The 15577-nt window shown below is 44.9% G+C and overlaps 1 protein-coding gene across 13 annotated transcripts in view; it reads right to left on the bottom strand.

Annotated features, from left to right (window-relative positions):
• PLEKHG4B (pleckstrin homology and RhoGEF domain containing G4B) overlaps window positions 1-15577 on the bottom strand; it is an 83078-nt gene that overhangs the window by 18655 nt on the left and 48846 nt on the right. For all 13 annotated transcript variants that reach the window (XM_034657130.1, XM_034657135.1, XM_034657131.1 and 10 more), the window contains 5 exons: window positions 15459-15552; window positions 10132-10218; window positions 1304-1420; window positions 944-1042; window positions 164-306 (listed from right to left, as the gene is read on the bottom strand). In XM_034657130.1, coding sequence (XP_034513021.1) covers window positions 164-306; window positions 944-1042; window positions 1304-1420; window positions 10132-10218; window positions 15459-15552 — 540 coding nt within the window. The remainder of the gene's footprint in view (window positions 1-163; window positions 307-943; window positions 1043-1303; window positions 1421-10131; window positions 10219-15458; window positions 15553-15577) is intronic.

A 15577-nucleotide genomic window follows, 5' to 3' on the forward strand; every position in this document is an offset into this window, starting at 1 on the left:
ATTCCAAGGGATCTGCTGCTTTTTTGGGAGGATACAAATGTAGATAGGCTCCGGTCCAAGGTGTGCCCATCAGAAAGAACAGAGGTTTGGACCCCTGGGAGATGCTGCACGTGACAGAAACGGGCATCACCCCTGGGATGGGCTGCCCCAGCATGACACTCACCGGCAGTCTTGGCTGGTACCAAGCTGCTCCCTCCTCAGGCGCGCCAGCATGGTGCCCCCCTCCAGCCGGAGGGCGACCAGAAGTGCGTCTTCCAGCACAAACTTCATCGTTGCTTTATGCTTGCCGATTAAGTCTGTGACCTCCTGCATGGGGTGGGAGAAGCATGCATAGAACCCTCTCCACCACGGGGAGTGTTAGGTGAGACCTGAATTCCTGTGTTTACCAATCCAGCTGAAAGCAGGGCAGGGTGGTTGAACCCACACTTGACACTTGACCCAGCAGGGAGGTGGTGGAGTCCCGGATGCTCTCACCCAAGGGATGGGTGAGACTGAGGGAGGAAAGAGGAGGGAAGCTTGAAACTTGGCAGCAGAAGGAGAGCCTGGCATTTGGACAGGGATGTGTGGACCTTGCCCACATATCCTGTAAACCCCAAGATGTCTCCAGCCCCAGGTCTCTAGGCTGCTGATTTTCCTCCAGCCAGTCCACCTCTGTGTCCCAACAGTAATTAATTACTCAGGCCTCGGTGGCACACAACAAATGCAGTGGTTTTTCTATTATTATTATTATTATTATTATTTTGTCACGGGGAACAAGTGGTCTTTTGGAAGTCCCTTGGTAATTGAAAGGGATTTACAAGTCAAAAATCTCTGCTATGGATGACAGATTTGGCTAAACCTCTATGTTCCCAACTACCTATCTGTGAAATAAAATAAATAAAAAAATTAAAATAAATAAAATAAAATAAAATAAAATAATAAAATAAAATACAGGAGAACCTACCTGTGCTGTGCTTAGAGTCCTGGGGGTATTCAGGGAGTGGACTGAATTTTGTAGGAAAACAATGGCATCCTTGCAATTTGTGGTGAAGGGCTCCAGCTTCTATCATGGTGGGAGAGGTAGGAGATGACAGACACACTGTTAGCGTCCACAGAAGCGCCGGGGAGCAGCACCCTCCCTGCCCAGAGCTGGACTTCAGCGGTACTCCTAAGCCCGCCACAGTGTGGTTCTCCAACAGCCTGTGAATGGCAGCTGTGATGGGCACAACACTCGGGGTAGAGACAGCTGTTTCAGGTGTGAGTAAAAACATCTGCATAAGGACAAGTCCCAGGCCACTGGCAAGTGCAGCAGCTGTGACCTTACCCTACGGAAGGAGATCCAGTCACTGTGGCTGTAGGGAAAGGAGCCATCGAGGTCTGCGGTCAGCTGCGAGCTGTCAACAAGCTTGTGCAAGGCCTTCAGGGAGCCTACCACCTCACACTGCCAAGGAGAAGCATTCACTGGTTACGGCCACAGATGCATCCATCAGAAAGACTACTGTGATGGCTCACTCTGGGGAGAACTACCACCAAGAGGGTTGAGAAGCAGGTTTAGGATCCAGTGGCCCTGCCTGGCTGGTGGCATTAATGGGCTGAATGTGGTTGGGTACAGGAATGAAGGTGGGGAGAATGGAAAGGAAAAGGTAGCAAAGAGAAATGACAGAAAGCTTCCAAATAAGACCAAAAAAAAAAAAAAAAAAGGAAAAATTGAAAAGGAAGAGAAGCAAGATGATAGGGGAGGAAGGGAAGGAGAAGAATGAATCAAGGATGTGCTACTCTGAGATGGCAGAGTTGGCCCTTCCCAGACAACTTGAGACGAGGTATAACAAGAACCACCTGAAAGCGCCAGAGGGCAAACATGGTCAGACTCATTGAGGAGGGCCACTGAAACCTGGAAGAAGGGAGCAGCATGGGGTGAGCTCCCCATTTGCATGGCTCTGACCTGACAGCTGGATGCCAACACAGGGAGACTGGATTGAGAGGCTCTGATAGAAAACAGGCATCTTTCTGGCCTGAAGAACAAGAAAATAGAGCTGAGTTGGAATGTGGATACACAAGGGAGAAAGCCAGGGAAAGGGAGCTCCAATTGTGTGTAACTGCCCAGGACTCTGGCTGACCCTGAACCATGTATGCACGGCGAAAATTCTGGGTAGCTAAAGGCAAAAAGAACTGAACTAGACCTATGCAGGGGAGAGTTTTCTGTTTGAGTCCAACCACATTAAATGCATTTCAAAACAGTCCACTGTGGAGCTTTATTATAGAATCCAGAGTCAGCATATTCAACATTATTCAACAGAATATTCACGTGTCCAGAATACAGTCCAAAATTACTTAACACATGAAGAATCAGGAAAACGTGACTCATTCTCAAGGGAAATGACAGTCAACAGAGGCCAATCCAGAAAACACCTGCATGTCGGAATTATCAGACAGGGACTTTAAAGCAGTGGTCATAACTACGCTCAATGATATAAAGGAAAAATGCTTGCAATTACTGAGAGAATAGGAAATCTTAGCAGAGACGCAGAAAATACATGTTTAAAATCATTGGATATTTTATAGTTGAAAAATACAATATCTGAATTAAAAAAATGTCACTAGATGGGCTTAATAGTTGAATGGAGATGAATAGAGTATGGAGTTAGTAACTTTGAAGATAGAGCAACAGAAACAATCTGCTCTGAAGAAAAGGGAGAAAACAAGTGGGGACAAAATGACTCTCAAAGACCTATGGGGCAAGACCGCCTGGGGAGGAGTTAAGATGGTGAGGCAGTGGGACGGCCTTATGCTCGCCTCATCCCTCGGACACAGCTAGGTAATTACCAAATCATTTTGGACACCCAGGATATCACTCTGAGGACCGAGAGAACAAACTACACAACTAGCGGGAGAGAAGAGGCCACATTGTGAAAGGCAGGAGGCACAGAGACACGTGATTTGGGGGAGAAAAGAATTGTGGGGACTGCAGAGGAGAGACAGCCCTGATCACAGAGAGAGAAGTGAAAGAAAGAAAGAAAGCAGCACACAGGGGACTGCACAAGAAAAACACTTCCCCAAAACCACTGACTGGGAAAATGAGACGGGCTGATTATTGCAAATTTTTACACGCAGTGGAGCTGAAAGTCTGAAGTTTTAGACATCTGCACCATTGCCAGGGTCAAGCCTCATGGACATAGTGGTCCTCCTGTGCAGAAGTGGGGCAGAGGCCCAGGAGCAGACAGCACGATCCCCTGGGTTACACTGGGAGAGACAGTTCCCCTTCTTGGAGTGCATTTGGGAGAGGCGGCACTGCCTCTCCAGGGACAAAAGGGCCTGTTGGCACCACAGAGCTGCCCCATTCATTAGCATAGAACAGAAACGCCTGCTGAGGGCAGCTAAACTGGATGCCGGCTCTTTGCTACACTTTACCAAAAAATCCAAGCTCCTGTGCAGTTATGCAACTGCTTTCCTGGGACAAAAGTCACCAGCCACAGCATGGCGAGACCCTTCTCCAGAGTACCCGCTTGGTTCTGCAGCGTGCCAGGTCCCTAAAATTTGGAGTTTTGAAACCCAGCTGCACGCCTGCAATAAAACACGGGAGCACTGCACGACTGAGCAGGCAGACAGCTCTGACATAGGGTGAAGGCAGGAATCTGATGGGAGCCTGCGACACAAAAGGAGAGATTGTTTGCTCTTCTGTGAGGGCATCCTGAACAGCAGGGGGTGCAAACTCCCCTCTCTGGGGAAGAGAGAGGGCCGACGCTACTTTTTACCCCTCCCATTTGCATGGACAGACTTCAGCAAGTGGCACAGTGCACGCAGCAGAGGCTTGAGGCGCTTATACCAAGCACTGCTCTCCTGTGCTCTGCAGGTGCCTTTTTAATTACAGCAAGAATGTTTGAGAGCCAGAGCAGCAGTGGGCCCCTCCCCCAGGGACTAGCACAAATCTCTTGCTTGCACCAGGTCTTCTGATCAGACTGCTGCAAAGCTTCAGCTCTAGTGGAAACAGGACCAGCACAGGCTTTCCTAACTCACCAAAGACAGAGCCGTAGACAAAATGCAAGATGGAAGAATTCATCCCAAAAGAAAGAATGAGAAGAGATCACTGCTAGGGAACTAATCAAAATAGATATAAGTAACATGCGTGAACCAGAATTTAAAACAACAATCGTAAGGATACTAGCTGGGCTTGACAAAAGCACAGAAGAAAGCAGAGAAACCCCGGCTACAGAGATAAAAGACCTAAAAACTACTCAGGCTGAAATAAAAAATGCTATAACTTAGATGCAAAACCAACTGGATGTAATGACCACAAGAATGGAAGAACAGAGGCATGAATAAGTGATATAGAAGATAAGATTATGGAAAATAATGAAGCTGAAAAGAAGAGGGAAAGAAAAATATTGGATCACGAATATAGACTTAGGGAAATCAGTGACTCCATAACATTCATATCATAGGAGTCACAGAAGAAGAGAGGGAAAAAGAGACAGAAGGTTTATTTGAGCAAGTTATAGCTAAAAACTTCCCTTATCTGGGGAAGGAAAGAGACATCCAAAGCCAGGAGGCCCAGAAAACACCCATCAAAATCAACAAAAGCTGGCCAATACCAAGAGATATTATAGCAAAATTTGAAAAATACAAAGATAAGGAAAGGAAAGAATCCTGAGAGCAGCAAGAGAAAAGAAATCCCTAACTTACAAGGGAAGACAAATCAGGTTAGCAGCAGATCTATCCAAAGAAACCTGGCAGGCCAGAAGAAAGTGGCATGATATATTAAACATGCTGAATGGGAAAGATCTGCAGCCAAGAATACTTTATCCAGCAAGGCTGTCATTCAGAATAGAAGGAGAGATTAAAAATTTCCCAGGCAAACAAAAACTAAAGGAGTTCATGATCACTAAACTAGACCTGCAAGAAATATTAAAGGGGACTCTTTGAATGGGAAGGACCAAAAGCAACAAAGACTAGACAGGAAAGAGAACATCTCCAGAAACAACAACTTTACAAGTAATACAATGGCACTAAATTCCTATCAATAATCAATCAACAACACACTCTGAATATAAATGGACTAAATGCTCCGATCAAAAGATGTAGGGTAAAAGAATGGATTAAACAAACAAACAAAACCAAGACTCATCTATATGTTGCCTACAAGAGACTCATTTTAGACCTAAAGACATCTCCAGATTGAAAGTGAGGGGGTGGAGAACAATCCAGGATGCTAATGGATGTCAAAAGAAAGCCAGAGCAGCCATACTTGTATCAGGCAAACTAGATTTTAAACCAAAGACTGTAACAAGAGATGAAGAAGGCACCATATCATAATAAAAGGGACAATTCAACCAGAAGATCAGAAGATCCAAAAACTGTAAATACTTATATCCCTAACTTGGAAGCACCCAAATATACACAACAGTTAACAATGAACATAAAGGAATTCATTGTAATAGTCCAATAATACGGGACTTTAGTACCCCACTTACAGCAACAGATAGATCATCTAAGCAGAAAATCACCAAGGAAACGATGGCTTTGAATGACACACTGAACCAGATGGACTTATGAACCAGATGGACTTAACAGATATATTTAGGACATTTCATCCTAAAGCGGCAGAATACACATTCTTTTTGAGTATTCATGGGATATTCTCCAAAATAGATCACAGACTGGGTCACAAATCAGGCCTCAACAAGTACAAAAAGATCGAGATCACACTATGTGTATTTTCTGACCACAACACTATGAAACTTCATCACAAGAAAAAATCTGGAAAGACCACGAATACATGGAAGTTAAAGAATATTCTACTAAGCAATGAATGGGTAAACCAGGAAATCAAAGAAGAAATTAAAAAAATACATGGAAACAAATGAAAATGAAAACATGATGGTCCAAAACCTTTGTGATGCAGCAAAAGTGGTTCTAAGAGGGAAGTATATAGCAATACAGGCCCTCCTCAAGAAGCAAGAAAATCTCAAATACATAACCTAACCTTGCACCTGAAAGAGCTAGAAAAGGAACAACAAGTGAAGCCTAAAGCCAGCAGAGAAGGTTAATGACAAAGAATCGAGCAAAAATAAGTGATACAGAAACAAACAAAACAGTAAAACTGATCAATGAGACCAGGAGCTGATTCTTTGAAAAAATTGATAAAATCGATAAGTCCCTAGTCAGACTCATCAAAAAGAGAGAGAGAGAGAGAGAACCCCAAAAATAAAAGTACAAAGGGAGAGGAGAAATAACAACAAACCCCACAGAAATAAAAACAATTATAAGAAAATATTATGAAAAACTATATGCCAACAAATTAACAGCCTAGAAGAAATGGATACATTCCTAAAAACCTACCAAAACTACCAAAACTGAAACAGGAAGAAATAGAAAATTTGAACAGACCCATAACCAGCAAAGAAATTGAATCAGTAACAAAGACCTCCCAACAAACAAAAGTCCAGGACCAGATGGCTACACAGGTGACCTCTACCAAACATTTAAAGAAGAGTTAATACCTATTCTTTTCAAACTATTTCAAAAAATTAAAAAAGGACAGAAAACTTCCAAATCCCTTCTGTGAGGCCAGTATCACCCTGATACTGAAACCAGATAAAGAAACCACTAAAAAAGAGAACTATAGGCCAATATCCCTGATGAACATGGATGCAATAATTCTCAACAAAATACTAGTGAATTGTACCCAACAATACATTAAGAAAAAAATCATTCACTACGATCAAGTGGGATTTGTTCAATATAAAGGATGGTTCAATATTTGCAAATCCGTCAGCATGAGATAGCACATCAATAAGAGAAAGGATAAGAACCATGTGATCATTTCAATAGAAGCAGAAAAAGCATTTGACAAAGTACAACATCCATTCATGATAAAACCTTCAACAAAGTACCTTTAGAGGGAACATACCTCAACATAATAAAGACCATATATGAAAAACCCACAGCAAACATCATTCTCAATGGGGAAAAACTGAGCTTTTCTTCTACAGTGAGGAATAAGAGAGGGATGTCCAGTCTCACCACTGTTATTCCACAGAGTACTGGAAGTCCTAGCCACAGCAGTCAGATCACAAAAAGTAATAAGAAGCATCCAAATCAGCAAGGAAGGAGTCAAACTCTATTTGCAGATGACATGATACTCTATATAGAAAACTCAAAAGACTCCACCAAAAAACCGCTAGAACTGATACACAAATTCAGTAAAGTCAAGGATATGAAATCCATGTACAGAAATCTGTTGCATTTCTACACACAAATAATGAAGCAGCAGAAAGAGAAATCAAGGAATCAATCCCATTTACAATTGCATCGAAAACAATAAGACACTTAGGAATAAACCTAACCAAAGAGGTGAAAGAACTATACACTGAAAACTATAAAATTAAAGATGACATGAAGAAATGGAAAGACATTCCGTGCTCATGGATTGAAAAAACAAATATCATTAAAATGTCCATACTATGCAAAGCAATCTACACATTTAATGCAATCCCTATCAAAATACCACCAGCATTCTTCACGGAAATAGAACCACCAGTCCTAAAATTTGTATGGAACCACAAAAGATCCTGAATAGCCAAAGCAACCTTGAAAAAGCAAAGCAAAGCTGGAGGCATCATAATTCTGGACTTGAGTTATATTACAAAGCTGTAGTAATCAAAACAGTATGGTGCTGGCACAAAAATGGACACATGGGATCAATGGAATGGAATAGAAAACCCAGAAATGGAACCACAACTATAAGGTCAACTAATTTTCCACAAAGCACGAAAGAATATCCGTTGGAAAAAAGACAGTCTATTCAACAAATGATGTTGGGAAAACTGGACAGCAACATGCAGAAGAATGAAACTGGACCACTTTCTTATACTATACACAAAAATAAATTTAAAATGGATAAAAGACCTAAATGTGAGAACTGAAACCATAAAAATCCTAGAAGAGAGCACAGGCAGTGATTTCTCTGACATCTGCCAACACAACCTGCTTCTAGAGAGGTCTCCTGAGGCAAAGGAAATAAAACCAAAAATAAATCATTGGGACTTCGTCAAAATAAAAACCTTCTGTACAGTAAAGGAAACAACCAACAAAACTAAAAGGCAACTTACAGAGTAGAAGAAGATATTTGCAAATGACATCTCTGATTAAAGTGTTAGTATCCAAAATATATAAAGAACTTATAAAACTCAACACCCAAAAAAACCAAATAATCCAATTGAAAAATGGGCAGAAGTTACAAACAGACATTTTTTCAAAGAAGACATCCAGATGGCTAACAGACATATGAAAAGATGCTCGACATCACCTATCATCAGGGAAATGCAAATGAAAACCACAATAAGATATCACCTCCCACCTGTCAGAATGGCTGAAGTCAATAACACAAGAAATAACAGGTGTTGGCAAGTATGCAGAGAAAGGGGAGCCCTCTTACACCATCAGTGGGAGTGCAGCCACTCTGGAGAACAGTATGGAGGTTCTTCAAGACGTTAAAAATAGAGCTACCATATGACCCAGCAATCACACTACTGGGTATTTACTCAAAGGATACAAAAATACTAATTCAAAGGGATACATGCACCTTGATGTTTACAGCAGCATTATCAACAATAGCCAAACTATGGAAAGAGCCCAAATGTCCACCAACTGCTGAATGGATAAAGATGTGGTACATATACACAATGTCCACTCATAAGAAACAAACAGATGAACATAGGGCAAGTGGGAAAAAAACAGAGACAGGGAGCCAAACCGTAAGAGACCCTTAACAATAGAGAACACACTGAGGGTTGATGGAGGGAGGTGGGAGGGGGATGGGCCAGATGGGGGATGGGCATGAAGGAGGGCACTTGTTATAACGAGCACTGGGTGTTGTATGTGAGTGATGAATCACTAAATTCTACTCCTGAAATCAATATTGCAGTGTATGTTAACTAAGTAGAACTTAAATAAAAATTTGGAAAAAATGAAAATAAAAATAAATAAAATTAAATTGTGGGAACAGTTGCACAATTCCATGTATATATTAAAGATCACTGATGAGGTTTGATAACTGACTTGTATGGGACATGAATTATATCTCAGTAAAGTTGTTTTTGAAAAGAAAGAAAGAGAAAGAAAACTTCTAGACTATCACTTCTTAAAACTCCAAAAAGTAAAAGTGCAATAAAGAGTGAGAAACAAAAAAAGACCTATGGGGCAATATCAGTGTGTGTAATTGAAATCCTACGATGAGGGGAGAGAATGAGGCAGAAAAAAACATTTCAAGAAATAATGAATGAAAATTTCCTAAATTTGGTGATAGACATAAATTTAAAAATTCAAGTTCAGCCCAACCTGAGAGGATAAAGATGAAGAAAACCATGCCCAGTACATTACAGTCAATTTGCTGAAAAGAAAGAGAAAATCTTGGAAGTAACCAAAGAAAAATGACACATTTTCTATATATGAACAATTATTTGAATTATAAAAAACTTTTCATCAGAACTATGGAGGCAAAACCATTTTGCAGGAAAAAAAAAAAAAGGAAAGAAACTATGGAGGCCAGGAGACAACAGAACAACACCTTTAAAGTCCTGGAAAAACAAACAAAAACCTGCTGTAAGCCAGAATTCTGTATCTAGCAAAAAACCCTTCGGGAATGAGGGCAAAATAAAGAGTTTTTAGATAAAAGAGAAAGAAGCAAGAAGAGGAGAGAAAACAAATGAGGTAGAGAAGAAAAATTAGATTTTTAAAAGTTTTCTGATATTATGCTCTTTAGGGCCCTGCAAAAACTTAAGGGATGGGTGATGGGTTTTCAGGCTCTAATATGGACGTAGCCAGAATTCACATAAAGTTTTTGGTATGTTTTATTTCATCTACGTGTTCTTTTTTTTTTTTTTTTTAAAGATTTTATTTTTATTTATGCGACAGAGACAGAGACAGCCAGCGAGAGAGGGAACACAAGCAGGGGGAGTGGGAGAGGAAGAAGCAGGCTCATAGCGGAGGAGCCTGATGTGGGGCTCGATCCCACAACGCCGGGATCACGCCCTGAGCCGAAGGCAGACGCTTAACCGCCGTGCCACCCAGGCGCCCCCTCATCTACGTGTTCTAACATTTAATTTTATGCATCACCCAGAGTCATGTCTAACCCCGAGGGTCTAAAACCATTACCTGAATTGTCCCGTCCTTGTCAGGCCTAAATCCTGATTCTTTATTCACCAACATCACAATACTATGGATTATGGAAGGAGATGCGTTCTGAAATGAGAAGAAACACTGATTAGCTTTGTAAGTTTTAACTTCATTGACGTAACAGAACTCTCTCACTTTGAGGGGTGCTACTTCTGCTTTGATATTTTCCCCAAGTGCCCAGAATACGTAAAATGTACTGTCTTTGCTCTAAATGGACATTATTTAACCTTATAAATTTTTAATGTAAACAAGTTTATTGGTTATAATTTACATACAATAAAATTCACCCTTTTAAATATAGAGTTCTTTAAATTTTGACAGAACTTATAGTCATGGAACCACCATCACAGTCAAGATAACTCCAACAGTTCAGCATGCCCCCAATTTCCTCATGCTCCTTTGCCAAGCCCACCAGCCTCTGGCACCGCATCTGTCCTGTGTCCTTAAGTCTGCCTTTTTCAGGTATCATACACGCGGACTCACACAGTACTGGCCTCTTTCACTCAGCACAGCACATCTGCAATTTGTCCATGTGACGGGGGTTCATAGCCCATTCCTTCCCACCGCGGAGGAGAATTCCCCTGCACACAGGCATTACAGCTTATCACCCACTCACCAGCTAGAGGACATCCGGTTGTTTCCAGCTTGTGGCAACCATAAACAAAGCCACTAGGAACTCTGTGAACGCAAGTTTTCACTTCTCTTGGGTAAATATCTAGCAGTAGGATTGCTGGGTCATATGGTAAGTGCATTCTAACTTCTGAAGAAACTGGAGTGGTTGTGCCATTTTGCATTTCCACAAGCAATACCAAGCCCTTGCTTCTGTCAAGTTTTGCTGGGTTACCTCCTTTTGGGTACAAGTTGTATTTCTCCAATGACTCCAGATGTTGAACATATGTTTATGTGCTTCTCTACCATTCATTATCTTCTTTGGTCAAGTGTGTTCAAATCTTTGCCCGCATTTCATTGGGCTGTTTGTCTTGTTGCCGAGTTTGGGGATTTTGTATATTCCAGATACAAGTCTTTCATCAGGTCTGTGTTTTGCACACATTTTTCTCCCAACTCCTGGCTTGTATTTTCATTTTAGTGACAGTGGCTTTTGAGGAAGTTTTCAATTTTGATGAAGCCCACCTTGTCATGGCTTTCGTTTACGGATCATGGTGTTGGTGTCGTAGCTAAGAAGTCTTCGCCTGACCAAGGTCATGAAGATTTTCCCGTTTCCTTCTGGTGGTTTTGCAGCCTCGGTTTGTGCAGACAGGTCTGGAACCCACTTGTAATTTTGTATGTAGTATGAGGTATGTGTTCCCAATTCGGGTTCCAATCCTGCTGTTGTTGTCGTCTTTGACATATTTTATGACTTTAAACTAACCTCCTCGATTTCTGTTTTCTAGACTACACTGAAGCCAGATCATTCGGCAATAAAATTATTTTATTTACATAGTGCTTGCTTCTTCACTCATATTTTCTAAAGCTTCACTTTTTAAGTTTCTTATAGTGATAAACAGGTTTTACGCTCTTTGTAATTCCCAGTATTGACCCCCTATTTTGCCTGGATAGGCCTCAGAAATAACTGATACTTTATTTGTATTAAATTAATCTTATATATTCACATTTTTTAAATGCGGCTTCTTGTGGATGACGTTCCATAAATATTTATTTAATGAATAAACAGTAGTAAAACCTATAAAAAAACATTCTTGCTTTTTTATTTGAGTCATTTTCTATTTCTCTCACTCAGTTTAGGTAAAATTTTCAGGTATCATGAATTCAAACTACACAGTTTTGCAAAGTGCTTTATATTTCTCATATATTCCTACCTGAGTGATTTTTTACTATTAGGATTTGTTGCTATTGCAAAGAAGATGGAAATTAATTTTCAGACAAGTGAGAACACAGTTTGTGCCTTTAGGACAAGTGTCCATATAAGTGTGTGGAAGTTTTGTGCTGTGGGCGGGGTAGGGATTTCTTAGCATTTTCTTCCACCAAGAAATGAAAAACCCATCATTTCCTTTTTGAAGTGGAAAGCTTATGGTATCTAAACTTTAATAATTTAATAAATTTGAAGGATAGTCACTTGAGGTAATTATGAGAGTTCTATTTTTTGCCCTCTATGAAAAAATTTAACTATTTCTGTATATTCCTCAGAAATAAAACTGAAAATGGAAACACGACCCTTAAATTCGGCCTATTTCCACTCCTCTCACTTGGATTACAGACCCTGCCTTTGCCGTCAGGACTCAGGGCCGTCTGAACGCCAGCATCCAGATGACAGGACAGAGCGGGTTTCCTCAAGTTCCTTCGAAAATGCGCTTGTGATAAAAACTTGAAGATGTTCCTCCAGCTTCTGCTCTGGGAGAAGTGTGGGTAGAGAGGGGCCATGTCACTCAGGGCTCATTCCACCGCTGTGGGGCCCAGGCCGCACGGGACTTAAGGAAAGCCTGAACAAAAGAAGTGCTGGGAAGGGGTGTTCTGACAAAGGGAAAATGGTGCGCGGTTCTGGTTGAGGCCGGGGGGCTCCCGGGCCACATGTGGGGCCTGCCTAGGTCTCACACACAGTGGGAGGCGCCCTCAACAAGGAGGGCTCGGTCATCGCCCTTCAAGGCTGGACACTTAAGTTTCAAGTTTTTATGGGATGCCAAAGAAGCCGAAGCCACCACAGTCCTCTGGCTTCGGGGAGTTCCGCCTCAGTGTCCCCTGGGCGGTAGGCCCCCGTCTGCTCTTGGTCTCGCACGCAGCACGCGCACAGCACAGCGCGGGGAGGGAGCCCGCGGGCAGCTGCAGGCTCGGCTTTCTTCCTGGTGCCCCAGTAGCCTCCCACGAGGCCAGGGCCACTGTCCGGTGGGGTGGTGGTGGTGACACTGATGCCTCCGTGCCAGCCGCACCCTGGTCGCGCCTGCCTGGGTGTTGCCCATGTTCCTGCCCTGCGGGCTGCACCTCGCCTCTCAGCCTGGGTCCGGGAGTGACCATGCGCTGTCAGAGTTCCTCCAGCCCCTTACTGGGAAAGGGGCCCCAGCACAGCCTCTAGGGCCTCACGGGAGGCGGCACCCTTCCGACCGGAGGGCCCTCAAGGAGCCGGAGGCTCCCGCGCCACCTGCTGGCGGGGGGGGGGGGTGTCATCCTGGGCCCTGCGGCAAGTCACCGGATTTCCCCGCTTCCCCTGAAACCAAATTTCAAGCCTCATCATTCAAAACTTCTCCAGGGCAGCGATGACCAAAGTGACCCGCGTGAGGCACCATGTGCCAGGGCTGGCAAAGGGTCTGGGGGGGGCAGGGAGCCTGCAGATGGGGGCTGGGAAGCAGGACCGCTTCCCCACAGGCCGCCCCAGGGCTGAAGGTGGAAGAAACTGGAGGACACCGGAGCAGCAGGGAGCCCGGGGGAGAGGAAGCTCTGTGCGCAGGCTCCGCGGTGAGCTGTGCGGGCCCGGGGCTCCGGAGGGTCCGGAGGGCGGGCGGACGAGGCGGGCAGACTGGGCCGCACACCCTCCTTGTGAGGGCAAGCTGTTCCCAATGGGCACGTGAAGCAGGCGGAATGGTTTCTGGGATCCGGTCACAAGGTCTGGCTGCAGCTTCAAAGTCATTTCAGCCACAGCCACAATGTAGTCTGGTTTTGAAGGCAGACACAAATGTGCTTTTCTCCCATGTTCTCACAAGTTGCTACTGATGGGTACTGAGCTGACTGGTGTGACGTGAGCACATTAAACGTTCGCTCCTGAGGAACGTGCGTCTGAATCAACCCAACCTCACCCTCCTGTGCACCGTGGATGCCGGGCCCAGGCCTCCAGATTTAACACCTTCCTCTGCGAATCCACAGGCTCTGAGGAAGTCCCGTGGTCACCGAGGCGGCTGTTCCTCCTTTGAGCAGAAGTGCCTTCAAAATCTGTTTGAAAAGCAGTCATCCCTCTACTTTCCCAGTAACGTCTCAGCCTTTGCTGGTCTATAAAATTGCATGTGGTCCAGAAAAACCAGAATCTCAGAGGAATTTCAAAGCCCACACAGAATATGAGCATCAAGCTGGATGACATCCCGGTTGCGGATTTTTGAGCCCAGCAGCCGGCCGAGAGCGGGGGAGTGAGAAGTAAGGGATTTGGGAGCCTCCCAGGTGGTCGCGGAAACAGTCTCGACACGTCAAGCCTGCGACTCCGGGCTTTGAAGGTATGTGCTGTGAACCCTTCTGCTGCGAGCCTGTTTCTCCCTCTGACATGTAGACCTCACCACTGGGCTCTGCTCTGAGAGCCCTCTCCTGCTGGACGGCGCCTCTGCGTCGGTCCTTCCCTCCTCGGGAATCTGCTCCTTCTCCTCTGAGTCCGACAGGAGCTGCGCCACCGCCAGGTGCCCTGACCAGGCATGTCTGCTTCTGCTAACCTGGCCCAAGGCTGCCGGGCCTCTCCCCGCCCTGCCCCACGCACGGCCTGCCCGCCGGGGGCTCTCCTCTCCTTTCCCCACACGCTGTTCTCCAGCTTATTGAGTGCACTTCCGTCCAGATGTGCCTCGACCTCCGCCACGGAGTCCTTCCTTGAAAGAATTTCCATTTGGCGTCCCTAAACTTAGGAACCTGGATAAAATGGTGATTGGTGCCTGGCACCTTTAGCAGAGACCAAAGAGAGGGAACAGGTTTTCACTGAGGGAGAAGGGGGGACCCCAGACTCCACAGGGTTTGGCACATGAGGGCCCCCATATACACATGCCTGAGGGAGTGTGAACGCTCTCGGGCTCCCACCTGGCCCTGGGTCTCTGGACTTTCTCCCTGTTCTAGGGACTCCCCATTTCCCTCCCGATTTTACTCATGACCCCAAATCCAGGATCAGGTCTCCCTGGGGTGACTGCAAACCTGCCAGACAGCCTCCTTGACCTCGTTGCAGAGGTCTGGCAGGTACCATATCTGCCCCAAGGTACAGGCCCTCCTCCCCACAGCATCCACACCTCTGTCCGTGTCTGAGAAGGTGTGGCGTGCAGCCCTGCACCCGGATTTAGTCAGGCACCGGATAAGGACTGCTGTGGGGGGACAGGGTCATGCCCACATGGGCTGGTCCTGGCTGACCCTGTCTTTAAGGTCCGCAGTGGTGACCCAGGAGATGGGCGGGAAGCTCCTTCCCGGTGACCGTGTCCGACCGTGGGGGAGCACACTGTTGATGGATGCAGGGGCGGGCTCTTCTTCTGCCACTTTCCACGTCCACACTCAGGACCCCCACCTCAACCTGAGATTCACACTGGGGGTGGGTCCAGGCATGGCTGCACTCAGCTGCTCCTGGGTCATGAGGGAGCCATGAGATGCTTGGTGTCCTGAGGACAGGAGCCACCCTGACTCACCTGCAGTGCTGTCAGAGCCTGGAAGAGAGCAGGGGCAGCCGGACCCTCGCGAGCGTCCACCAGGATGACCAGCCCCAGCTCCTGCACCTCTTTCCTGGAGAGAGAGAGACAGACTGTTA

This window comes from Ailuropoda melanoleuca, chromosome 3 (genome assembly GCF_002007445.2).
Source record: "Ailuropoda melanoleuca isolate Jingjing chromosome 3, ASM200744v2, whole genome shotgun sequence".
NCBI lineage: Eukaryota > Metazoa > Chordata > Mammalia > Carnivora > Ursidae > Ailuropoda > Ailuropoda melanoleuca.